General features: G+C 38.5%; 3 protein-coding genes, 1 long non-coding RNA gene and 1 other non-coding gene across 6 annotated transcripts; 3 read left to right on the top strand and 2 right to left on the bottom strand.

The window, feature by feature from the left end:
* The first annotated feature begins 821 nt into the window (after window positions 1–821).
* On the top strand, window positions 822–1,880 carry LOC140006070 (uncharacterized). 2 transcript variants are annotated; one of them, XR_011813660.1, is made up of 2 exons: window positions 822–1,346; window positions 1,450–1,880. It is a non-coding gene; the product is annotated as an uncharacterized lncRNA (long non-coding RNA). The 2 variants fall into 2 exon arrangements; XR_011813659.1 differs by having other exon boundaries at window positions 1,443–1,880.
* Window positions 1,881–5,965: 4,085 nt separating this feature from the next.
* LOC140038153 (uncharacterized) lies at window positions 5,966–9,948 on the top strand. The gene is made up of 3 exons (XM_072083249.1): window positions 5,966–6,218; window positions 8,480–8,860; window positions 9,101–9,948. Exons 1-3 carry the CDS (start codon window positions 5,966–5,968, stop codon window positions 9,946–9,948), a joined length of 1,482 nt encoding a protein of 493 aa, XP_071939350.1.
* Window positions 9,949–16,396: 6,448 nt separating this feature from the next.
* Window positions 16,397–16,503, top strand: LOC113743913 (small nucleolar RNA R71). Its single transcript, XR_003461235.1, has one exon. It is a non-coding gene; the product is annotated as a small nucleolar RNA R71 (small nucleolar RNA).
* Window positions 16,504–19,433: 2,930 nt separating this feature from the next.
* LOC113743322 (putative disease resistance protein RGA3) lies at window positions 19,434–24,149 on the bottom strand. The gene is made up of 2 exons (XM_027271335.2): window positions 20,778–24,149; window positions 19,434–19,859 (listed from the first exon to the last, which is right to left on the bottom strand). The coding sequence occupies exon 1, from the start codon at window positions 24,147–24,149 to the stop codon at window positions 21,639–21,641; it is 2,511 nt and encodes an 836-aa protein (XP_027127136.1). The 3' UTR covers window positions 19,434–19,859; window positions 20,778–21,638.
* LOC140038144 (protein SUPPRESSOR OF npr1-1, CONSTITUTIVE 1-like) lies at window positions 20,782–21,600 on the bottom strand. Its single transcript, XM_072083248.1, has one exon. The coding sequence runs from the start codon at window positions 21,598–21,600 to the stop codon at window positions 20,782–20,784; it is 819 nt and encodes a 272-aa protein (XP_071939349.1).
* Window positions 24,150–26,480: the final 2,331 nt, after the last annotated feature.

The raw sequence follows: 26,480 nt of genomic DNA, 5'->3' as shown, positions 1-26,480 counted from the left end.
GGAGTAAGTGATACTTTTCTAACTCCGCTTGAACAAAGTCCATGCCAAGAAGCATTTCATTTCCAGTTTGAGTTGATTTATTCTGCAGGGGCTTTCAATTGAAAATGATAGAAATCTCGTAAAATGTGGTATCTGGTTTAGGTCAAGAGACACTGGAAATGAAAATGATGCTGCCTTTTATGTACTTCGATCTTATTCCTTGATCAATTTCAAGTTGGAGCAACTTCCAAGACTCCATGCAAAACACATAATATGCGGTGAAGTTGTGTATGCCAATCTGAGGTTGGTTCCCTAAACTTGGGACCAAGAGCTATTTCTATCTCTTCACTTTGATTGGTTTTATTTTGGAAAACTATACCAGAAATCCAACTTCCAAAAATCCTGCAGCTGAGTTCAATCACAGATACTGCAAAAAACTATTCCAATTCCTGATATATTGACTGATATACAATATATACTGACGGAAAGTAAGATCGAAACCATAAATCATGTTGTGCATCTTGCTCAGATCAATTCCGTTACGAGTGAATATTTCCGTTACTTTCACACTTTAATCCAAACCATGAGGGGGTTATGTATAGCTTTTGAAACCATAGGGGAGTTATGTAAAAAAGGTTAAATCATAGGGGGTAAAATGTAATTTACCCATTTCTTTATGGTAAAATAGCGACTATCTGGATAGGTTTGTTCCAAATCTTCTCATCTTACAACATTTCATTTGGTGAAGTTTTCTTGATATATCCATTTTAGAGTTTGGCTATCAATTAATGTTGGATACAATTAAGGAGCAAAACCAGCTTAATTAGTTTCTCTTTGAAGATTCTGATTTCTCTTTCGGGCTGGAGGGAGTGAAGGGGAAAGGCCAACAGAAGGATGTCACGGGATAGAAGGTCCAGAGAAGCTCTTAATTAACTGGATTAAGCTAGCTATTCTCTAATCGAATAATCCTCGCGAAAGTTACGAGTCAACTAACATACTTGTGAAAGTTGCCATGATGAATAAAGAACTGTTTAGGCGCCAATTATTGTAGCAGATTAATTGATACTCCTTGAGATTAGTAGGTTAATTACAAAATATTGATCGGTACCTAATATACTAGAATAAGACTTGTAAAAAATGATATAAATCAGGAAAGGGTCCCTTTACAACAACCTCGTGTTTGACCTAGTTCTTTGTTTTATGGTTCTAAGTAAGGCATGATCTACACACACAAGTACACACATAGAGAAGAAGTTCAATCCATGGTTCCAAATTGCAGAAGAGTAGCAAAGATGGAACTGCAACAAGTTCTTCACATGAGAAGAGGGGACGACCATGCGAGCTATGGAAAAAATTCATCATTTCAAGTAAGTGAGATACGATAAGACCCTTAATACATGTCAATTAATGATCTCTTTCTCCCGGCCCTGTGTATGAGGGAGACCTCTCTAATCACTTTCTAGCATTCAGAAATTAATATCAATGAAGGTCAGCAGTGAACTCAAACAAAGCATCCAAGAGTTTTGCAGAGCCAACCTACCAACAGCAGCAGGGTGCATAAGCATAACAGATCTGGGATGTGCATAGGGGCCAAATACGCTTTTGGCGATTCAAGACATCATAGAGAACATCGACAGAGAATGCCATGACTCGAAAATTTATCTTGAGCTACCTAGGATACAAGTTTTCTTGACTGATCGAGTGTCCAACGATTTCAATTCCATTTTCCAATAATTGCCTAATTTTTTTATCAAAGACTTGAGAAGTATTACGAACGCAGTCCAGGGTCATGCTTCATTGCAGCTATGCCCGGGTCATTCCATGGAAAACTTTTTCCGGACAACTCCATGCATTTTATACACTCTTGCTATAGTCTTCACTGGCTGTCTCAGGTGTGGCAATCTTGTGACCTTATTCTCTTCTTTCCGGTCAATGAATGTCTCATAATTGCTAACGTAAAAAAAGGATCCGATGCCCCTCCCCTTGAGTAGATTGCAACAGAGTGCTTTTTATGGTTCAAATTGGGCTACATCATTTCCAATTTTTTTTTTTTTTACTTTGAAAATTTGACCGAACTGAAGTGGTCACATATAGACCTTACCTGCAGATACTATCACCTAACTTATATTGCTTAAGGAAGTCTTAGTGAACTTAAGAATTCGTGTAAGGGAAATTTGTTAATTTAGTCCACCATCTTTGTTACGTTAAACCAATTTCATCCCCCATATTTTATTTAACTAGTAATAATTCACACGCTTTGTACGTGAATATATTTTTCCCAGAAATAAAACCTTTAATATACTAAATTTCTATGTAAAACTTTGATTATTGGCACAATATAAACTAAGAAACTGTATAATGAACAAAATTAAACAATTGATAGTGATACAAAATGTTTATTGTATACAGAGCAATTAAAAGTTTATTGTGTATTTTACAGTTATAAAAACTTTGAAAATGGAATATTATCATATTTAAGTTAAGTTGTTGGTATAATATTGCCTAAGAAACCATAGAATAAACAAAATTAAGCAATTGTTAGTTGTACAAAATGTTTAATATTAACAAACTAATTAAAAGTTTATTGTGCATATTACAATTACAAAACTCTAAAAATGGAATAATATTGTATCTAAACTAAGTTGTTGCATTTTTTATTTGGATTATAATAGTAAGAAGGGAAAATTTTCTATGTTGTGTTAAGCCATGTATGCAATAAAACGTGAGCAAAATATATTCTAAAACAGTCTGATTTGGATACAACAAATCTTTATTAATTTCAGTAGCTGTAGACAACTTTTTTTGGGAGTTTTCTTAATCAATATGACATAATGAATTTAATCATCAGTTTAACCTTTTATTTTCTTATAAATTGTTTATAACTTTTTGTCTTCTTATTAATCATGATTTTCTTCTAAACCAATATGTATATAAAATATAGTTAACTTTAATTATCATGCATAACAATATAATAATTGGATATAATTTTAACACATACAATAATTGGAGATGAGGGAAATGATTGGTGAATGTAGTTGTAATTGGACAATTTTAAATTTTAATTACCAACATTTTTGAGATGTAATTTCTTGAAACTATTAATTTTTCCTTTTTTTTTGTCAGAAGGCATGAGGGTAATTTAGGCATAACAATAACTCTAATTAGTGTCATCATTGAAATGCAATAACTGTAATTAAAAGGGATGTAATAACTCCAATTAAAAGGCATTAGGACAATTTAGCCATAACAAAAACTAAAATCAAAATATGCTTGCATTCTTGCACTCCCTATTGTCAAGACTCATCGTACATTAATGATAATGATAATGATGAAAATGTGAATTTTGTTGCCAATAGAATACTTTTAGAGCGGCACCCCACCAATTGAATTATGTTTTGCTCAATATCTCTAGCCAAACAAGGGCAGTTTAGGAACCACAAGCCAAGTATTTTACTAAAAAGAGGAAAAACAAAAATTTTCCGTTGTTTCAGGGAACAGAACATGCATTAGCTATAAAGTTGGACGTCAAAATAGAAAATAAAAATGTATGATCTCGCCCTTATCTCTCAACCTAACCTCCATCACCAGCCTTCATATTCTCAAAGGTCCTGCCAAAACTATTTACCCAAAATAGTTTTCCAGGTAGAATTAATTAGAATATTTTCTATTTTCTATCATATTATGTAAAAACAACTTAATTGATATTTCATTTTCAGTCACGACAGCCACTTGACTCCCAGATTTCCAAATTCCCAAATCACGTGAGCGACTTTGAAGCACTGACATCGTGACTTTCCAATTGCACAATCTAATGCAAATTTGTGTATACCTCCCAATCTAATAATGCAAATTTCAATTTTCTTTGCTTGTTTTATACGGCCTTGGCTTGAAGTTCCTCAATCACCCTTTGTTGGCCGGAAGATTTTGAGCAAAACACAATTTAATTGGTGGTGCCAAGTACAAGGATTCAATTGGCTCTAAATTCAGCCAAATAGAAGATGAAGGATGACACTGGTTCAAGTTAAAGAAGTTGTAAGGACTAAAATAGTGATTCCCCCCTCCTGTAATTTAGTGGTAAATTACCCTTTTAACTTTTTTAAGATGTTCAATTTAGTTTCAATCTATAAAAAGTTTTACTAAGTCGTCCAATTATGTTAAACAAACTAATGTGATTGATTCCTTGCTGTCAATTTGAAAAATTATTGACTAATTTACTTACCTGGCTCCAGGTTCCTAGAGGGCTGGTGACTCAGAAAGGCATGCCACTGAGCAAAGGCAACATTTACATAGGAAAAACAAGTCCTAGAAGTGTGCCTGCTCCCGTATTTGGATCAGTTTGACAAAGATTTTACAAACTTTTTAGAGTGCCCGTGCTGCTGAAACGGTGTCTGGGCGACGCTTACTTCTCACCTTGTCATCTAACAACGAGGACCTTGTTGCTTATAACTAGAGGTGTCAAAATGGGTGACTTGGGTGGGTTTGGGTTGGGTAAAATAAGTAATGGATATAAGTGAGTCAACGCATTTATACCCATTTAATTAGATGGGTATAAATGGATAAGTCAAAAAATGAATTGAATAACCCAATTACCCATTTATAACCCATTTATTTTAATTTTTTGTAAACTCATTTAAATTTATTTTTGCAAACTAAGTTATCAATTTATACCTCTCTTTGTACCCATTATTAATTTTAAATATTTACTTATAATGCTCAATAAGCCTAATTACCAATTTTTTCCCATTTATACTCTATGTCACAAAATTAGATATTATTTAATAATTGAATAATAAGAATAAAAAAATTTGAACTAAGTACTATAAAAGTTAATATAAAAATTTAATCCAAAAATTTTTAACCCCTAACATTTTTTTCATATATAAATTTAAAATTTCATTTTAGAAAGATAAGAAAAGAGGCTAAAACTTATCATAAATTAGTAATGCTAAAAAATGAGCAAGTTAACAAACTAAGAGAAAATAAAATAATAAGATAAAATCAACAAATAATAATAATAATGAAACAAAAGTAGTTAATATCATGACAAAATGAAAAATTTGAAAAAAAAAAATGGGTGGGGGAAGAGAAGAGACTTAGGGGAAGAGAATTCTAAATGGGTTAATTGGGTTTGATGGGTTACCCAATAATATCCATTTATAATTCATATCCATCTACAAAATTTTAAGATACTCATACCCATCTATTCATGGACGGGTATGGGTAAATTTAGTTAAGTGGGTTGGTTTGCCACCTCTGTTTTAAAACTCGGACCGGACCGGCCGGTCGAACCGGGAATCGGCCAGGTAGCCGGTCCGAGTCATATTAGAAAACCGGAAATTTTAAAACCCGGTCAAAGCCGGTCAAAAACCGGGTTTGACCGGGAAAAAACCGATTTTTCCGGTTCAACAGTAATTTTTTTAAAAAAAATTCAAACTTTATAATATTATGTTTTGACCCCCTAAATTGTTAAAACTTATTGATATACCTCAAATATTTGATACTTTATAAATATTGTTCTACAATTTGATGTTATTTTTCAATTAAATTCATAATTTTAATTCTAAACTTGTTAATATTTATTAAATAATATAAATTGTTACTTGATTGTTCTAATTTCTTTGTATTTTCTTGTTAAATATATTTGAAACAACAAATATATATGAATATACCTTTATTAATATCAATATATTATTAGATATGATATATATAATATTTTAATTTTTAAATAATTTTTATTTATGACGTCATCCGGTTCGACCCCTATCGACCCCCGGTCGAACCCATTGACCCCTGACCCCTGACCTTGGCCGAGTCGCTATCCGGTCCGGTTCTGAAAACATAGTTTGCCACCTATACTTATAACTATCATGATTTGTTAGGGATGACAATGAATGACATGGTTACAGAGGTACACAATTATGAAAATATCACAGCAAAATTTATTTTTTTTTCCTTTGTTTCGAAACGTTAACGATTAATTTCATTAATGAAAACGTATTTGGAACTAATTAGCTGGACAACTGATGGAGGAAGTGTAATTGATCAGGGACTTATTGAGGAAAAAGCAGTTGACAATTTCAACCTTCCACATTATCAGCCCTCTGTGGAAGAACTAAGGACCATAATTGAGAAAAATCATGCATTTAAGATAGGATATTTGGATATCATTGAAGTGCAATGGGTTGATGTGGAGGCTGCCGATTATGGGAAGAATTACGCTTTCGATAAAAACACCAGTGGCAAGTGTATAACCAGGAGCTGCTTATGAACCCATCATTCGACCTCACTTTGGAGATGGTATTATCGATGATTTCTTCAGAATGTTCGACCCCAAAATCTCACAATATCATGGGAATATCAAGGACTCCAGCAACAATCACGCTGTTTCCCTTTCTAGGATATGAAATAGAGAAAAAAAAATTTAATCCCTCCTCTAAAACTCTTTTCTCCTCCTTCTCTCTAGATTCTTTCACTCAAAATCTCCATCTCTCTCATGAGAGAGGGACCAAATGTGGTCTTTCCCCAAGGGAGGGAACCCTCTCTGTAATTTTCTCTTGTTTGAATAAATTCTCTCCTAGGATTCACTAATGAGATATTCTTTCTCTCCTAGGATCAGTTAGTGAGAGTTTATTCTCTCATAAATTATTATAGTGAGAGTTTTATTCTTTCATTGATTTTTCCTTGTGAAAGTTTTTTAACCAATACATCTGTGCATGCCATGTGCATGATTTGTGGATGTCTTTTGACAGTTAGATTTGATTAAAAGTAGTTCAAGTTCAAAGAGAAATTTAAATTTGACAATAATAGAAAATTGCAAATCTAAGAAACTATATCCTAGATATACAAAATCTCAAATTTCACAAAAAAAAAAAAGACTAAAACTAAAAAAACTCTCACAAGAAAAATTTCAGGAAAGGATAAAACTCTTACTAAAACAATCTAAGAAAGAAAAGCCTCTCATTAGAAGAAAACAATCTAGGAGAGAAAAGCATCTCACTAAAAGATCTTAAAAGAGAAGAATCTCTCATTGAAAAACTTTTGGAGAGAATTTATTTAAATAAGAGAAACTAAAAAACTAGAAAGAAAGTTCCTTATGATGGGGCAAGACCATATTTGATCTCTTCTATGGGAGAGGTGAAAGAGATTTTGAGTGGAAAAATTCTAGAGAGAAAAGATGAGAAAAGAATTGTAAAAATCTAATTTTGAAAGAGTTTAATTAAATACCAACTCGCAGAATTTTAGAATTTACAGCATGAGAATTAGCACGTCCAGTTTTCTTCAAGCAAGTCTTGTACCTTGATAGCTCTCCAGTACCAGCTACCATGCTTGATAGGGTCTTAATTGTCAGTTATTTTATTATTAATTTTCCCTTTGTCCCTGCCAAATATTGTTTTAATTGTTAATATCTACTTATATTTGGTTATATATGGTATTTGGACTTAATTCCAGGGATTGGAGCAAGAAACTACAAAAAAGTAGGGACTTGCTCCATAAGTGGGAGACTTCAAGAAGGCTCCATCGACCTGGCCCACAAGGAGAGGAAGAGATGGACTGCATTTGCTTGCTGATTAGGAGATTAGAGCTCTACTGGCAATAGGAAACAAGCAATTCGGCAGGGCTCCAATTCTTTTGCTCCTTGACTTCTAATCCGTGGGGACCACTAGATAACTTGAGTCATTTCTTTTGGCTTTAAGAAGACAAACGTACAGGAGGTTTTGGAGATCAATAGTTTTAGCTTAGTTTTTAGCATAGTTTAGTTTTATTCTTTCTTGGTTCCTTTGATGGCCTGGACCTCAATTAAATTACGTGGAGATTTTCTCATGAGGCGTGGCTAAGTTTCTCATCTAGTCGAAGGTCAATTTGAGGACTCGGTTCCGAACATCTGTGAGATCTAATTATTTTATTTATTTCTTTTATTTATTGGTATTTGTACGTTTCTTGATTTAATTGTTTAAGATTGTTTTGTTATTTGAATGTTAAGGGCCCGATATTCGAATTAACCTAATAATCTACTGTCATATTAATTGATTGAATCCGTAATTGTTCTATCGATTAATACCAGTGGCGACTAGCGTGATTGGTTTCATGTTAGGGAAACGTATGATCTAACTTAAACAAACCCTCGTAGCGTGTTTGTTGGTTAGGGTTGGGTTTTTCTAATTATTAATGCAGTCAAGTAATTAAATCCTATGGTCGTACCTAGGGTTATTTCTTGGTTAGAGAAATAGTTAACGGTCGTACCTTAACTATCGAGAAATTAAGGAAAGGCTGGTTGTTCATCGCGTGTATGGCAACTATAACCAATCTATTAATGAGTAATTGAATTATCTTTGCGTCGATGATCAGTTGCATGCCCCGTGTCTAAAAAGTTGTACCTTTGGCTAGCTGTTGTTTAATTAATCCACGACGGAGAAAGAATTACTAGCTGTTGTTTTTGCACTAGAAAAATTTAGGTCATATTTATTGGGTGCAAAAGTAATAGTTTTCTCTGATCATGCAGCCTTGAGGTACTTGCTAGCGAAGAAAGATGCTAAACCAAGGCTGATCAGGTGGATTTTGCTCCTGCAGGAGTTCGACCTAGAAATCAGGGATAAGAGCGGAGTTGAGAATTTGGTGGCTGATCATTTGAGCCGGTTGCTCACAAATCAAGCGGATCTACCGTTAAGAGACTCATTTCCTGAGGAACAATTATTGGCCATTGATTCGTCAATACCTTGGTACGCTGACATTGTCAATTTTTTGGTAACAAATCAATTACCGATAGGGTGGTCAAAAGCTAAAAGAGATAAGCTAAAGAGTGATGCCAAACACTATATTTGGGATGAACCGTACCTGTGGAGGCAATGCTCGGACCAAGTGATAAGAAGGCGTGTAAGTGCAGGTGAGTTTCAGTCTATTTTGACTTTCTGTCATTCATTTGCATGTGGAGGGCACTTTGGGCCAAAGCGAACAGTTCGTAAAGTGTTAGAAAGTGGTTTTTATTGGCCTACTCTGTTTAAGGATACATATTTGTTTTGCAAATCTTGTGATAAGTGTCAAAGGGTGGGGAATATCTCTCGTAGAGACAAAATGAGTCAAACCCCCATATTATTTGTTGAGATTTTTTATGTTTGGGGTATAGATTTCATGGGTCCCTTCCCCTCGTCTTTTGGTTTCTTGTACATTATACTTGCTGTTGACTATGTTTCTAAATGGGTGGAGACAAAAGCCACCCGGGCTAATGTCCGTTTTGGAATGCCGAGAGCTATAGTGAGTGACAGGGGCACCCATTTCTGTAATAAGACAGTCACTGCATTGTTTCGTAAGTATGGTGTGCTCCACAAAATGTCCACTCCATATCATCCACAGACGAATGGTCAGGCCGAAGTGTCAAATAGGGAAGTTAAGTCCATCTTGGAGAAAATGGTGAGGCCTGATAGGAAAGACTGGAGTCTGAAGTTGGAAAATGCTCTCTGGGCTTACCGCACTGCATATAAGACACCAATTGGGATGTCCCCATATAGATTAGTTTTTGGGAAGCCTTGCCACCTTCCGGTGGAATTTGAACACAGAGCATTCTGGGCGCTTAAGCGGTGTAATATGGACCTTATGGAGGCCGGAGGAAATAGGAAGCTCCAATTACAAGAGTTGGAGGAGCTAAGGAATGAAGCCTATGAAAACGCTGCAATATCTAAGGAGAAGAGTAAAATTTTTCATGACCAACAAGTGTCGAGAAAGTCGTTTGTCATAGGGCAAAAAGTCCTACTTTATCACTCGAGACTTAAGCTTTTTCCTGGTAAGTTGCGTTCCCGTTGGATTGGTTCATTTGTTGTTACTAATATTTCTTATTATGGTGCAGCGGAAATCCAAAGTCTTAAGACGGAAAAAAGGTTCGTAGTCAATGGTCACCGTCTAAAGCCTTATTATGAAGGGTATAATAGTGAGCAAGTGGAGGTTCTATTCTCTGATAATCCAGATGGTGAAGTCTAAACAGTTAAAGGCCATGTCTAGCCAAAGACGTTAAAGAAAGGCGCTGCTTGGGAGGCAACCCAAGGATTCCAGTATTAGTTGTGGTCATTTTTCATTACTCTACAATTTTTCTATTTTATTTTAAGGTTTTGATTGTTTTTGTGGTGATGGACAGAAGAATAGGGGTTTAGTGCGCCAGGTGCCCTGAGAAAATTAGAGACTAGCAGCCCCAAGGCATGCCCACGCCTTGACAGAGATTGGTTTGGACTGCATTTAGATGCCGTGGTCAGAAGAACATATCCTCCAAGGCGTGCCCACGCCTTCCAACCCCTCCGATAGCGAAAGTCAAAAAAAAAAAAATTTTTTGACCAAGACCCTACTTCTTCCACTTTCCCTTCTTCTTTGACTGGTCTGGGTCTCTTTCCTCCGAATTTCTTTTGGCTACGCTGCACTTCTTCTCCCTGTTTTGGTCACGCCGCCGCCGCTGCCGTCCGCAAGGACTCGTCCGCCGTAGCAGATCCACAGTGCCTCGTTGCGCGCGCTTCGCCTTCCCCTGCGCAAGCACCAGCGCACCTGCGCCCAAGCGAGCAGAGGCACGCTACCTGCGCGCCTCCCTCTCCCTCTCACCGCAGAAGCCCGCGTGCGGTGCCGCCCGCGATAGCCCGCGCCCAGCGCGCGTGCAGAGCCTGCTCGTGCCAGAACTCCAGCCGCGCGCGACGCTAGCCCCACTCAGTGCCCGACCTTAGCGCACTACCACCAGATCTGTGCGCAACCCAGCAGCTCTATCCCATGCCCAGCGCGCGCGCGACCCTCCTGCCTGCGCGCCACCCGCGCGCCCAGAGAGCCTAGCACCAGCCCGCGCACGCTCCGCATTCCCCTGCGCAGGCCAGCAGTTGTCTCGCGCGACCCAGGCAGTCAGCCAGGCGCAACAGCTGTGAAGCACAGCCCAGTGCCAGCTTGCGCGCGCGAGCTTCTCCCCTAGGCGCGCCCCCACTCGACCAGCAGAACAGCGCGCGCGGTTTGCCCAGTCCAGCAGCGGAGTGACCTCCCCCCTCTCGCGCGCCTCACTCGACTGCCGTGTGTCATCTCCACGGTCTTGTGCATTTGGGTAACTCTATTCTACTACAATTTTTGCCGCTGGATTTTGGATTGGTGACTTCGATTGGGAATTTTTGCCTCCTGTCTGGTTGACTTACTTGTTGGTTTTGGTTGGGGGACCATTTGATTGTTATCTGAAAGTGAGAGCCGTCATATCTGCCTTTTCATTCATTATCTATGTTAGGATATCTGTGGGCTCTGGTGAAATTATATTTTGGTTCAAGTGGGCAGTAGCTCGCTGATTGTAGATTTTTATTGACTGATATCTTGCTTTGAGGGGAGTTGGATCGGTCTTCTTTATTGTTGTCGGCTAATTGACGGCAGTGGGGCATTGGGTGGTGTTTGTTGTCTGGTCGTTGTTTGGTGGGGTAATTGTGTCCCCTTTTGTTGTTGAGCTGCTGAATATTCAGTAATTTTTGTTGACTGTGGTCCCCTATCTGCTTTTGGTGGTTGGTTGGCTGTCTCTGAGCTGATTTATTATTCCTGTGGTGCCTAAATGCCGCCTAAGAAGGCAACCACTGCTGGGCCGTCTGGCTCCCAACCGCGTAAGAGACGAGCCACGGTTCAACCCCCCATTTGGTCCCGTTTGGGCCTGAATAAGAGCACCATGTCTCCTGGGGAGTGGGGGGAACCGATCACTAATCTTACAAGGGTCCAACAGGACCGGTTTAACACCTTGGTGCATCGACCTTTTGCCCCTTGTAAGTGCTTCCATGCCCCAACCCTGGACCATCTGCGAATTGCACGGGAGGTTGAGCAGTTGTTCTCGGCGATAGGCTGGAAAAAGTATCTGAGCATTAACTACCCCACGTTTGAGGAGCTTTGTTGTGAATTCTACTGCTCTTTTGAGTTTATCAGGAATGAATACATCACTTTGGATGAGCCGGAGATTATTCAGTTTAGATTAAAAGGCACACAGTATAATTTCTCCATCAATGAGTTCAATCTGACTTTGGGGTTTGTCAGTGAGGATACCGTTGCATCCGGAGCTTATATCAATAGTGCTTGTAACTACACCAGACCGTTCAAAACTGAGTATATCGACATCTGGAGGGAGTGGTCCACGGATCGGCAGGTTTATAATCCGAGTCAGTCCAAGGCCTCTCAACTGAAGAATCCGGTCTTGAAGGTCATCCACAGGTTCTTGGCTCACAATTTCTCGGGGCGGAATGATTCCTCCGGCACCCTTACCAAAGCAGAATTCTACTTCCTTTGGTGCATGCGCAACAATGTTAAGGTTAATTTTGGATGTTGGGTAGCCACTCAAATGGAGTCAGTCATTCACAAGCGCAGTAAACCGATTATCCTAGGCTCGCTCATTACCCACTTGGCCATCCGATTGGGATTGCTAGACCTCGACAAGGAGCACAACTTCACCCTAGCTCGAGAAATTGAGCCACTTGATTTGTGAAGTTTGGAGCGAATGGGAGTTATTTTCAAGGCGGGAGACGTCTACCAGTTTACGCTCCCTGGTGAGGACGGGCCGCAGCCTCGGGAGCCTCCCACTGCACCCTCCACTGACTCACCACCCCATCCGGATCAGGCGGGTCCGTCCTCCTCTCATCCTCCTCTTGCTGGGGACCCCTGCTACCCGGACCTCCAAGATTCTGTTGATAAGCTCAACACCCAACTGTCGAGAATAGATGGCCGTCTTATGGCGCTCCAGGTCTTCGCCCGCATTCAGGCAGAGAATCAGGCGGCCTTCTTCGCGCACATTGGATTCACCCCGCGTCACCCCCCTCCACTTTAGTATCTCGTTTTCCCTCCCCAGTGGTCAGGAAAGTTTCTCTTCTTTCCTCCTAAATACTTTATTTGTCTATTCTACATTGAGGACAATGTAGGTATTAGGTGTGGGGGGAGTGGCTTCCATTAGTTCTTTTTCATTAGTTCTTTCTCTTTTTCATTAGTTCTTTTTGCTTTGTTACTCATAAAAAAAAGGGAAAAAAACATGAAAAAACAAAATGATGAAAAAAAAATGGTAGTTAGTCGGTTTTTTGGTTATTTCTATGCTTGTTAAGTGTTGGGGCATGTTGCTATGATGAATGACACAATCAAAGTGAGTGGTTATGTGGTCAAGTATGCTAGCTATGCATTTTGTTTCCCTAAGCAATGTCGTTGAATGTTGAATATGCTGGAATTGACCCATTCTTGAAACTTTTGGGGAGCTTTTGAGCCTTGTTTGAGCATATTATTCTTGTTTGCTCTATTCTTGTTTGATTGAGTGGGTATCGCACATGGTATGAACATTCTAGAACTTGCTATTTTGTACACGTCAAGACCACATTTATGTTGAACTATATGCATTCAAAATGATAAGGGCATTTAGGATTTGACCCTCCTTGAGCTTTCGAAAGGAAATCATGCATTCATATTGTTTCCCAATAGTGAACCAATTTGAGCTTTATCCTTCGCTTTTGGTTGTTATCCGTGTTTGTTAACCCGAAACCCCTTTAAACTTTCTTGTTTATCCCTGTGTTGTCAAGGGATGTCTGAAATCCATCATTCGTGCAAAGCAAACAAAATTTGGGGTTGCAAGTGCTGTTAGATTGGGAGCTGTATGATGTTATCCTTGTAAAAAGGGGGAGAAATTGGAAAAAGGCCATTGACCAGAGGACTGAGGGCTACAAGGCGTGCCCACGCCTTGCGAGCAGTTCTCTCCAAAAAAAAAAAAAAAAAGAGAGAAAGAGAAAAAAAATTGGGGACACTTGTACAGTGTGTACAGCAAATGAAAACTGCCTTGTTTGTGGAACCCCTCCGGTAAGGCACTGTGGTTATTGGTGAATTTCGGACATTTTCTTGACACTTTACCCCCTATCTACACCTTCTTAACTCGCCTTTCACCCGAAGCCCCATTACAACCCTATTAAAGTCCCTTTGATTATGTATTTAGTTCACTTTTGAGTGGTGGAGATGTGATAAATGTGCAAGCCTATGGTAATGACATTCTGTGATGTTGATTTGAGCGTTCCTAGTATTCATATATCTTCTTTAAATTACAATCTGTCCGGTGTGTTCTAATTTTGACGATATTGTTAGGGATCTGAAATGCTTATGTTAGTATAGACTGCTGCATGACCTCTGCTCTCCTGGTTGTACTTCTGAGCTCCGAACTACTTGAGGGCAAGCATTATCTAGGTGTGGGGGGATTTGATAAAGCCGTTATTTGGCACGTTTTGCAATGTTATTTTGTCCTGATTTTGGCTATTTACTGTGCTAAGTACTGAGGTTTAACTTTTATTTCATATTTGTACGAATTATAGGTGGTCGGCACTAAAATGATCTCTTGAGACAAATTTACAGAAGACCCTTCGTCTCAGAGCGTGGCCACGCTTTACAAGGTAGACGTTACCGAAAAGACGGACCGTGGTCCACGTGAACCCGAAGCGCTGGATTAGAACCTTTAACAAAAATTGTGGGCCTCCTAACCCTGGAAAGACGTCTCCTGCGGCTGCTTCAAATGAAAAAAGAATAGGAAGGACCCACGACGGCTGATGAAGACTTCAGCTTTTAGTTTTTCTTGGGTTTTTTTTTTGTCAGACGCTTTCCGTCGTTTTTGCTTCTTTTTCGGCAGCAAATTAGATAGCCAGATTGACATTGAATCAAAATAGTAGCTTTAGTTTTTCTTTTCCCAGGCGCTAGACGTCGCTTTCCTCTTTTGACTTTCAACTTTTCCGCTGGACAATTCATCCGTAGCTTTGGCTTTGTAATTGGGACTCCGAAGCAGAGACGAAGGCAGGGCCTTTACTGTTGCTATTGCAGTTAATTCCCCTTTCCCAATTCTTTGGCAAATAATTGAATGAATTCAATTAAATCACGCGGGATTGAAACGATGAGGAGCGGCTAATTTCCCCTTCTACCCAAAGGTTGACGCAAGGGCGTGGTCCATAATATCTGTGAGATCCAATCAAGCTTTCATTATTTCCTCCAATTTGTTGCTATTCGTGCGTTTCCTGAATTAATTGTTCATGGGTATTTTATTAATTGAATATCAACGGCCGGGTATTTGATTTAATTTAATAGCCTACTGCCACGTTAATTAAATAGAATCCGTAATTGTTCATTTAGTTAACACCCCGTGGCAACCACCATAATTGACTTTATGATGGGGAAACGCAAGATCTAATTTAAATAAACCCTCTCAGCGTGTTTATTGGTTAGGGTTGGGTTCTTCTAGTTTTAATACAATTGGGTAATTAAATTCCTACGGTCGTACCTAGGGTTGTTATCTGATTAGGAAAGCAGTCAACGGTCGTACCTTGACTGTCGAAAAGGTAAGGAAGAACTGGTTGTCAGAGCTTATTGATAACTATAACCAACCAAGTGATGAATAGATGAAATATCTTTGCATCGATGATCATTTAATTGGACCGTGCCTGAGCAGTTGATCCTTTGGGTAGAACTTTTATTAATTACTATTTTTAGTGAATTGTGCTTTGTGAGTTAGTTTTGAATTTAGTTCGCTTTATTTTTATTTTACTTTTATTTTATTTATTTCTCTCTCAGTGAAAATCCCCCAATTTTGTTCTACTGATTTGGAAAGAAATAATTTCCTACCCGCTCCCTATGGAATCGACCCTACTTGCCATTGTATGCAAAAATTAATATTTTTATAGACAAATCCATTATATCGGATCAAGCAAACTCTTCGGGAACAGGGTGAATCAAGTAACCCATTGCACACCTAGGGTCCCTGCTCCAGTACTTGGATTTGTTTTATAATTATTTAATTGAGGTCGTAATTAGGACTTTTTTTTTAGTAATTATTATTGTATAGGTTCGGCACCTGTCAATTTTTGGGCTTTTGACTAGGTCCTCCAGGGAGCTTCTTGAATTGGAGGACGAGGGTTGAGATTTTGGTTGCCATGGCTGGTGGAATCTTGGTGGACGATTCGGAAATGAATTTTGTTGCCTGTTCCCATAACTGAGATTGGAATGGTCCCTCCAGCCCGGATCGTACGTATTGGAGTATGGGTCGTACTGTCTGCGGGGCGTGGGCACGCCTCCGGCCATGTTTACCTGTTCCGTCCCGTCCTCTTGCAAAATGGGGCACGTGTCCGTGCAGTGGTCCATGTTAGTACAGATTCCACACACCTTCACTCGCGGTGTGTCTCTCATGGCTAATTGCCTAACAACAGACGTCAATTCTGACAGTTGCTGCTGTATAGATGAAGTCTCTACCTCGTTGACTCTACGGGGAGGGTTGCTCTCACGGAAGCCAAATTGCTGGGAGTTCTCTGCCATGGCTTCGATGAACTCCCACGCTTCCCTCGGTGTCTTGTTTGCAAGTGCTCCCCCACTCGCAGCGTCAATGATACTCCTATCGGTTGATTGGAGCCCTTCATAGAAGTATTAGATTAACAGTTGTTCACTAATTTGATGCTGCGGGTATCTAGTGCACAACTTGTTAAACCTTTCCCAATATTCATACAAGGACTCACCAGGATATTGTTTAATGCCGCAGATCTCTTTCCTCAAACTCGCAGCCCGGGATGCAGGGAAGAATTTTTCCAAAAACTTCTTTTTTAACTGTGCCCATGTGGTAATACTACCCGCTGGTAGGTAGTATAGCCAATCTTTTGCTGCATCCTTGAGAGAGAAGGGGAAAGCTCTAAGTCTTATTTGTTCTTCAATGACCCCAGGAGGTTTCATGCTAGAGCAAACTACCTCGAACTCCTTGACATGTTTGTGGGGTTCTTTGCCAGAGAGACCATGGAAAGAAGGTAAGAGGTGAATCAGCCCTGACTTCAGTTCGAAAACAGTATTCTCTGCCAAAGTGGGGAATGTGATGCATAAGGGCTGGTGAGTCAACTCCGGGGCAGCCAGCTCCCTTAATGTTTGGGTGTTGGCCATGCTTATTTCGTCTTCTACTGACTCGTTTGCAACAAATAAGTGCCCTTCTTTTCGTCTCTTGGTCTCTTGCCTCCGCCTACGCGCTGCCTTCTCAACCTTAGGATCGTATATCAATTCACCTATGCTAGAAGAACGGGGCATAAACTAGCAAAAATACCAAGAAAAATAAAATAAAATAAAAATTGAATTTAAAAAGAAACAAATAATCCAAACGCCAACTCCCCGACAACGGCCCCAAAAATTGACAGGTGCCGAACCTGTGCAATAATAATTACTAAAAAAAAAGTTCTAATTACCACCTCAATTAAATAATTATAAAACAAATCCAAGTACTGGAGCAGGGACCCTAGGTGTGCAATGGGTTACTTGATTCACCCTGTTCCCGAAGAGTTTGCTTGATCCGATATATCGGATTTGTCTATAAAAATATTAATTTTTGCATATAATGGCAAGTAGGGTCGATTCCACAGGGAGCGGGTAGGAAATTATTTCTTTCCAAATCAATAGAACAAAATTGGGGGATTTTCACTGGGAGAGAAATAAATAAAATAAAAGTAAAATAAAAATAAAGCGAACTAAATTCAAAACTAACTCACAAAGCACAATTCACTAAAAATAGCAATTAATAAAAGTTCTACCCAAAGGATCAACTGCTCAGACACGGTCCAATTAAATGATCATCGATGCAAAGATATTTCATCTATTCATCACTAGGTTGGTTATAGTTATCAATAAGCTCTGACAACCAGTTCTTCCTTACCTTTTCGACAGTCAAGATACGACCATTGACTGCTTCCCTAATCAGATAACAACCCTAGGTACGACCGTAGGAATTTAATTACCCAATTGCATTAAATCTAGAAGAACCCAACCCTAACCAATAAACACGCTGAGAGGGTTTATTTAAATTAGATCTTGCGTTTCCCCATCATAAAGCCAATTATGGTGGTTGCCACGGGGTATTAACTAAATGAACAATTACGGATTCTATTTAATTAACGTGGCAGTAGGCTATTAAATTAAATCAAATACCCGACCGTTGATATTCAATTAATAAAATACCCATGAACAATTAATTCAGAAAACGCACGAATAGCAACAAATTGGAGGAAATAATGAAAGCTTGATTGGATCTCACAGATATTATAGACCACGCCCTTGCGTCAACCTTTGGGTAGAGGGGAAAATTAGCCGCTCCTCATCATTTCAATCCCGCGTGGTTTAATTGAATTCATTCAATTATTTGCCAAAGAATTGGGAAAGGGGAATTAACTGCAATAGCAACAGTAAAGGCCCTGCCTTCGTCTCTGCTTTGGAGTCCCAATTACAAAGCCAAAGCTACGAATGAATTGTCCAGCGGAAAAGTTAAAAGTCAAAAGAGGAAAGCGACGTCTAGCGCCTGGGAAAAGAAAAACTAAAGCTACTATTTTGATTCAATGTCAATCTGGCTATCTAATTTGCTGCCGAAGAAGAAGCAAAAACGACGGAAAGCGTCTGACAAAAAAAAACCCAAGAAAAACTAAAAGCTGAAGTCTTCATCAGCCATCGTGGGTCCTTCCTATTCTTTTTTCATTTGAAGCAGCCGTAGGAGACGTCTTTCCAGGGTTAGGAGGCCCACAATTTTTGTTAAAGGTTCTAATCCAGCGCTTCGGGTTCACGTGGACCACGGTCCGTCTTTTCGGTAACGTCTACCTTGTAAAGCGTGGCCACGCTTTGAGACAAAGGGTCTTCTGTAAATTTGCCTCAAGAGATCATTTTAGTGCCGACCACCTATAATTCGTACAAATATGAAATATAAGTTAAACCTCAGTACTTAGCACAGTAAATAGCCAAAATCAGGACAAAATAACACTGCAAAACGTGCCAAATAACGGTTCTATCATTAACGGTCGTACCTTAACTATCGAGAAATTAAGGAAAGGTTGGTTGTTCATCGCGTGTATGGCAACTATAACCAATCTATTAATGAGTAATTGAATTATCTTTGCGTCGATGATTAGTTGCATGGATCGTGTCTGAAAAGTTGTACCTTTGGCTAGAGTCATATTGGTTATTGATTAATTTCTATTTATTTCTATTAGTTGTTTTATTAGTTAGCTAATTAGTTATTTTATATTTTCCAAAAAAACCCCCCATACTTCGGACTCTAAAAGAAATAAATTATCCCCAATCCCTGTGGATTCGACCCTACTTATCACTATCTATAGAAATTATATTTTATTTGAGCAGGTATTTATTATTGCACAGGCTCGACACCCTGTCAATTTTTGGCGCCGTTGCTGGGGACTGGTGCCAGATTATTTGTTTCTTTTTGAGTTCATCGTGTTTTTATTTTATTTTATTTATTTTTCTCTTATTTTTTTTTTATAGTTTATGGCTTCTAACACTCCGTATTTTGGTGATAGACTGGATTTTGTTTCCAGGGAAGGCAATGAGGCTAGTTTTTTTGCTAAGTTTGCATATTCAGAGGCACTAAACTCTATTAGAGATAGAATGGCTGCTGCAACCTGTAAAATTTGTTATGCCAGGGATCATTCAACCGGTATGTGCCCCGAATATCAAGATAATCTGAGTGTCCCACTCAATAATTATGGAGATTTTTCACTCTGGTCTCAAACGTGGTATAACCCTAATCCAAACGGGTATGATCAAGGATGGTGGGATAACTTCAGTTATAATTATACAACAGGGCCAATGAATTTTCAGCAGTATGAGTCTCAAGAATCATCATCTATGTCAGATACAAACTGGACCAATTCCCCTGTACTTCGAGTAAGTTGGGTGGAGTCATTTCCAAACCACATACCTCCTCATCTTTCTTCAAAAATGATTCGAAACCACAACCTGATGTTGCAGTTAGAGAATGCGAAAAGTGCAATAAGATGCTCTAGAGGTTCCAGGCCGACTCTGCCTTAAGCACACTTTTGAGCCTTTCACAATGTTTCGGCGCTATCACTGCTTGCTGCTTCACTGACACTTGTGGCCTACAAGGCCATAATATTATCAATCCAATTCACAAAATAGAAAAGTAGCTAGTTATAGTATCTGAATTTCAAAAATTTTAAAAGATGATAAGAATTTATAGTTTTAGCAGCAGCCTAGTTCCTCTGCAAACAATTTCAACTTAATCGACATTGAGCTAATTTTACGGCAATCATAATTCAGAGTCTTACAGAGAGAATATTAAGAACATATCCACCCGTTAAATGCTAGCGGTAAAAACCAAAAATTGTCACCTTCAAGTGCTGTTGAGTGTAGTGGGCTTTTAAAGATATCAATTCAACTTTTGAATGTGTTTCTTTCCGACACCACTTTGGTTCGGCCGAAACCTCAGAAGTACATATTGGCTATTTCAGAAAAGATTTGTTAATTTATTTGTATGAATTTCTTTATTTATTTGTAATTGCTAATGATTTTAGTTCTAATTTATGATTTTTTCTAGATTTAGAATAGAGTATATTAGTCATGTGATTTGCAAATTTATTTTACATATTCTTAACAATATAAGTAGTTGTATCAGATTGATAATTATTTGTTGTATGTATAATGTTAGTAGTTTTTATCTAAGTTTTAATTTAGAAAGTATATTACAATTATTTGGATAAGTTAATGTTCCAAAATTGTCATTCATTTGTTTCACATATTTCTGTTACTCAAGTTAAAATGCATTTTAGGAATATAATTGAAAATAAGCAAACAAGAAAATTAACAGCAAAACACTACTACTTCTTTCGTGTATTGGGATTCTTACTGTGTTATATAAGATATGATGGCTTTAATCTTATACTTAAGTTTTAATGTCAATAAAATAGGAATGGAAGGTATACCCGGAGAAATACGGGTAGAATAAGATGATCCAATAATGAGAAGGAATTAATTAAAATTTTGAGATGAGATCTTACCGGATCAATAAATTTCACGCTCTGAAATATTAGAGATCTTGGGCCACTCGGAGCCGCTTTCAGGTGTGCATCCTCCGGTTAATAGAGGACAACCGTCAATTTCCAGACGTCTTAATTTGAGGCGTTCCATGGCATCTACGGAGGGTAAATATTCAAGCTTTGGGCATCCACGGAGGATTAGCTCATCAAGAGACGCAAGGTTCCCAAGCCAATCTGGTAAGGCCTCGATTGCTCCGAAGAGATGTAGAGACAGTGATGTGATGGTAGTCAAGTCTTGAAGCTGATGTGGCAGAGATTTCGTGTCAGGCATTCCATTCAAAGACACGTGTCGGAGTGATGATGAAGATGCTAATCCAGCCCAATCAAATTCGATTACTGAGTAATCTGAGAAGGGACCAATGTGCACTTCCCTTAAGCTGGTAAGATAGCCAAATCCACTAGGCATCCCAGCAATCAAGTTGGCACACCAGTATAATGAGAAGCTCTCAAGAGAAGGGGTCCGTCGCAAATCAAGGGGAAAGGAGACCAGACTGCGGCAATTGGACAAATTCAGCTTTCGGAGAGACGTACACGACTCGAACATCTCCACTGGCAAACTTGTTAATGCACCGCACCTTTCGACAGTAAATCGCTCAAGAGACTTAAGGAGGCCTTTCTGTCCAAATGAATTTTTAGGATTTGGATATCCAAATGAATCAATTCTCCGGCAACCCCGTATCGCCAAGTGCTCTAAAGCTTGAAATTGATACAGATCTTCTGGCAACTCTCGTAAATTCTTGCAACGGTCTATCTCCAATCTCTTAAGACAAGCGGCGCAACTCATTCCTCTTAATGTTGTTACATTATGGGCATCCCCCAATACTACACGCTGAAGAGTTGGAAAAAGACAGAGTCGCTCAAGCTGCTCTCTGGTCGTATCACTAATTTTAGAGACTCGACGCGTTGATTACCAAAGAGATTTAAGTCACCATTTAATTTAAGGGACGAGAGTGTGGTTATATTGCTCAAAACCTTTTCTGCCAGCAAAACATGGCAATTGACAAAGTACAATTCCACTAATGTTGATGAGTTCACAAGCCATTGTGGAATCTGTTCACCCCTAAAATTCCGGATATGCAACTCTTTTAAATTTGGGTGAGGTTGGAGGCCTTCCAACACATTTTCATCGCATTTATTACTTTCCCGATCCCTATTGCCCCACTCAAATACCAACCGATACAGATTTGGCTTTTTAGATAGGTTCGCCAGTTCAGCATCATCTTTGCCATTTACTAATTCAAGATTTCTGATCTCCAAGGAGCCTTTAAGATCTTCCAAGGTTCCAAGCTCTTGGATACCACGACCTTCCTCTTGACGACCTATGTTAAAGAACTCCAATGTTTGAAGACAAGTCCATCGTCCAATCCCGGATGGCATTTGGATTTTGCGTCTTGTATCATCATGAAAATAGTGAAGGTGTCTCATGCTAATCAAATTGATTTTGCATCTTGTATCATCATGAAAATAGTGAAGATGTCTCATGCTAATCAAATTGCTCATCTCCTTTGGAAAACCTTTTTCAAGCGCGTCAATTCTCAGTGTTTGCAAACAGTAAAGTTTGCAAAGAGATTCTGGCAAAGTTCTAATGCTAGAACCTGATATGTCAAGTAAGTGTAAATGTATTAGTTTGCCAATGGAGGTCGGCAACTCTTTGACATCTTCTCCAAACAATTTTAGGACATGTAAGTATTTGAACTTTGATAACATATCATCAGCTATGCCACCGTCCAGAAATAATGTGCGAAGTGATGCTGATGCTTTTTCGTTCATGTTTTCTAACATTCTTTCAGATGCCGCAAGGTAACGGTCCTGATTGCGGCTGTTACGATTCAAAATTGATTTTGCAAAATCATGCACAAGATCATGCATTTTATACCAAGTTCCCCTCCAACGTCTTACTTCTTCCAATAAGGAAGTTTGCAGCAAAATTCTCAAATACTCACATCCCATTCCCTCCATCGTTTGATTTTGGGAATCCGGTTGAAGAAAGCCTTCAGCCATCCAAAGCTCAACTAGTAGATCTTGTTCCAAGTCAGTATCTTGATCAAAAATTGAGCAATATGCAAAGCATTTCTTAACCGGTGCAGGTGACAGATGATCAAAACTCACCTTAATTATTTGCTCAATCCCACCCTGATCTCCATTCAAGAGGCTCTCCTTCAAAATAGATAGCCAATCCTCTATTCCCTTGTTAGATAACAAACCACCAATTAACGTTGCTGCCAGAGGTAGACCCTTACATCTTCCTAAAACTTGCTCCTTTATGTCTTTTGGTACTTCTTCCCCTACATTTACCCATTTATTAATGATGGACCAGCAACCATCACTGCATAGCTTTGCTAGCTTATGGCGAGTAAAATTGATCTGCGGAAGTCCAGACAGAGTAGTTGCCACATGTTCTAGACGAGTGGTAACAAGACACCAGCTCCCTTTCTTCGCTTCGAGTGCCTTAAATGTGGTGAAAAAGTTATCCAACAATAGTTGTTGATGATTCCACAAATCGTCAAGAACAAGCAAATATCTTTTTTCCTTAAGTTCAGTTTCAATTCCTTTAACTATTACTTGCCTATTATCCACTTCAGCCTTTTTTCCTGTTGACGTTTCTAGAATCATTTTGAAGAGCTGCAAGATGTTAACCGGTTTAGCCACACAAACCCAAATTTTTTTGTCAAAATGATTATCAAACTGTGGATTGTTGAAAACGGCTTTAGCTAGAGTTGTTTTTCCTAATCCTGGCGGGCCGGTTATGGAAATAACTGAAATACGATCACTTTTAGATTGGGTCAACAACTTGTCAACTATTTTTGATTCATCCTCGTGTCTTCCAATGACATCACTTGGAACAATCATAGAGTCGGTCTGTCGGTTTGCTGTGGCTCCCGATGCTTCTTCAGATTGGCCCTTGCACTCCAGACTCAAACCTCTGGCACGCCCATGGATCCCTTCAAGGTTCGCGTTGACCCCCCTGATCGTTGAACCCAACCTCCAACGAAAAGCAATTTCATTAAAGAATGAAAAGCAGAAGAATACCTTCGTGAGTTGATTTTGATTTTGATACTTCACCTTCCGACGAAGATTTTCATAGTTGAGCTCGTCCAGCACATTGTCAGCTTTGAAAACCTCATCTTCCAGCTGCTCGAGCCAAATTTGCACCTCTGGTCTACGCATGTCCTTGTCGGCACCGGCCAAGAAGCCTCGGATCATTGCAGCAGAATCTTTGAGTCTCTCCAGCTCCTCTGGGAATTCAAGAGCCAGATTAACATGATCAGCGGCAAGGGAAACAACCGTGTTCAATCCAACCTTAATGGTAGCTCTAACAGCAGCATCAACCATTTTTTCTTGCTTGGGATTGGAATTAGGATGAAAGAGTTCTGATATGGATGATGGTGATGGGGATGCTTTCTGCGATGAGATAAGGAAGGAATCGCCAAAACGAATAGTAGACGGCTATTAAGAGAAGACTTGGGTCTTCAGAGTGCTGTGGGGCCTTTGTTGTGGAAAAAATGAAACCGCAGTTGTCGTCCACCCAAAACGAATGGCAAAAAAGACACTCACATATGGTTTTTGCAATCCGAGTAGTCGACAAATTTTTATTACAGAGATTTTTTTTTTTTTTTTTTTTTTTGTGATCGCAATTCTCGAATTATATCAAACGTTTTAAGACAATGAAATTTTGAGACTTCTATTTACTTTACTTAATATGTAATATCATTGAGAAATTGGCTCTAAAGTTTACACAGCCAAGACTATTGAGTCCAGTATCATGAATCCTAAACATAGGCTAACAATCACGCGAATTATGCATTCTTGTACCCATTCCTTGTTTTTTGTTAACCCATGCATCACCTTAGCTTCCAGCACATGCTTATAGCAATAATTATATGACAGATTATGAGCCCACAATCAGTGTAGTGGCAGTGTTTTGTTGGCAATTGTTTTTTAATTGTTTTTGCCTGGAAGTTGCTTGGCTTTTTCACTTGAACTGTCTTGTTGCTGGAGCCTTCACCATCTCTCATTGAATGCTGGGGCCGTTCTGTGGGAAAAAAAAATCTGAATGATTGTACGTACAATAATGTAGCAACCACCCAATCAGGCTTTACTTGTCAATTTGTTGTTTGAGACTCTATAAATGAATGTAACAACCGGTGGGATGAAAATTATTTAGTTGTCATGTATTTGCTAATTTTATTGAAATAAAAAGTGTATAGAATAGAAAAAAAGATGCTGGAGAAAAAAATATAATATAAAAAGGTCAATTCGGTAAACCGCCCGGTTTTGTAGGAAAACTCAATTTGCATGTTAAAAATGTTTGGAAGATGCTGGAGTAATACGAGGTTTGTAAAATCGGGATCCTACGTAGGATCGATTTTAGTTTCACAGAATCGGATCGTAGATCCTACCAAAAGCTCTTAATTGCAATTAAAGGCTGCAATTCTTTGATAAATTACAAATATACCACAAATATTTTCATTTACTTGCAAAATGGAGCCTCGTAGTTCACAAATTTACAAAAAATTGTAGGATCGTACGATCCTACGATCCTACCGATCCTACTACGATCCTACGCGATCCTGCATAGATTAATATGATTTGCGACGTACGATCCTACGATCCGGATCACGATTTTGACAACTATGGTAATACCTTGATCCAGCGACCTCTTGTGTTTGAGGACACGCAACAACAACTACACCAACAGCTCACTTGTTGATTATTTTGTCTTTTTTATATTATATATTAGACTTTCATTCTTATTTTAATTTTTCAAAACATAATTTATTTGGAATCTTTTAATAATTTTATTACTCCCCAAACTCTATAAATTATGAAATAAATTTAAAAAATAACATATCACACAATCCATTGTAAAGGCAAATATCGTTCCTAATAATCTTTTGCATTTAATTCATAAATAAACTACATAATTATACTTCGATAAAATTTTATATTTGAAAATTGATAGATTACTAATTGAATTTAGGTTTTGTTAATTTTTATAAGAATTAATGATTCTATAATGAATTAGACTAATTGAGCATTTACTATGACATAATTTATTATAGTTTTAATCATATCAAAAATTATGAAACATAATATTTAAATATATTTCGTGACCCATCGGTTGAACCACTCACCCATTGGTTGAACCAATAACCTGTTCACCCACCTTTTTCGCTAGGTTCCCTTTCGGGCCGGGTTTAATAACTATGCCTACAAGTGCTCCAAAAGAATTGCCTGATCTGCTGCTTGCTTTCATACTTGACTTCACATGTGACATTTTAATTTGGAAAATTCATCTACATTATACTCCAAATATTTTTTTTTTAGGTTTTTCTACTTGAAATTAAATACAAAATACGTCTTACCTTAAAGTAAACCATAGAGGTCAGAAAATAAATATTATATCATTAGCTCATCCTCGAAGCATTTGAGAAAGAAGATCCAGATTTTGAATAATTTTGGAGCTTCAAAATATTGTATGAGAAATACATTAATGGAAGCTCCTGAAACATTTATTGTTATGTGATTTCTCAGTTCTCTTAGTTCTTGAGAGTTTTTAAGACAATTTTATTTCAAAATTTAGGAATTTCAATATATGTTCTATTTACAGCCAAAATATGTAGACTTGGTCTCCAAGAAATCCTCCAGAATCTTCCTGCGTAA

This window comes from Coffea arabica, chromosome 1c (assembly GCF_036785885.1).
Source record: "Coffea arabica cultivar ET-39 chromosome 1c, Coffea Arabica ET-39 HiFi, whole genome shotgun sequence".
NCBI lineage: Eukaryota > Viridiplantae > Streptophyta > Magnoliopsida > Gentianales > Rubiaceae > Coffea > Coffea arabica.
Note: the sequence above shows the minus strand (reverse complement) of the source record. Positions and strands in the feature narration are given on the sequence as shown.

What these genes read in the sequence shown, in the direction of transcription:
- LOC113743322 (XM_027271335.2), bottom strand. Translation starts at nt 24,149, where the DNA reads ATGGTTGATGCTGCTGTTAGAGCTACCATTAAGGTTGGATTGAACACG.
- LOC140038144 (XM_072083248.1), bottom strand. Translation starts at nt 21,600, where the DNA reads ATGAGTTGCGCCGCTTGTCTTAAGAGATTGGAGATAGACCGTTGCAAG.
- LOC140038153 (XM_072083249.1), top strand. Translation starts at nt 5,966, where the DNA reads ATGAAAACGTATTTGGAACTAATTAGCTGGACAACTGATGGAGGAAGT. An exon ending in TTTCGATAAAAACACCAGTG is followed by an intron (nt 6,219 to 8,479) that starts GCAAGTGTATAA and finishes CTGATCATGCAG; the next exon opens with CCTTGAGGTACTTGCTAGCG. An exon ending in AAGAAGGCGTGTAAGTGCAG is followed by an intron (nt 8,861 to 9,100) that starts GTGAGTTTCAGT and finishes TTTGGGGTATAG; the next exon opens with ATTTCATGGGTCCCTTCCCC.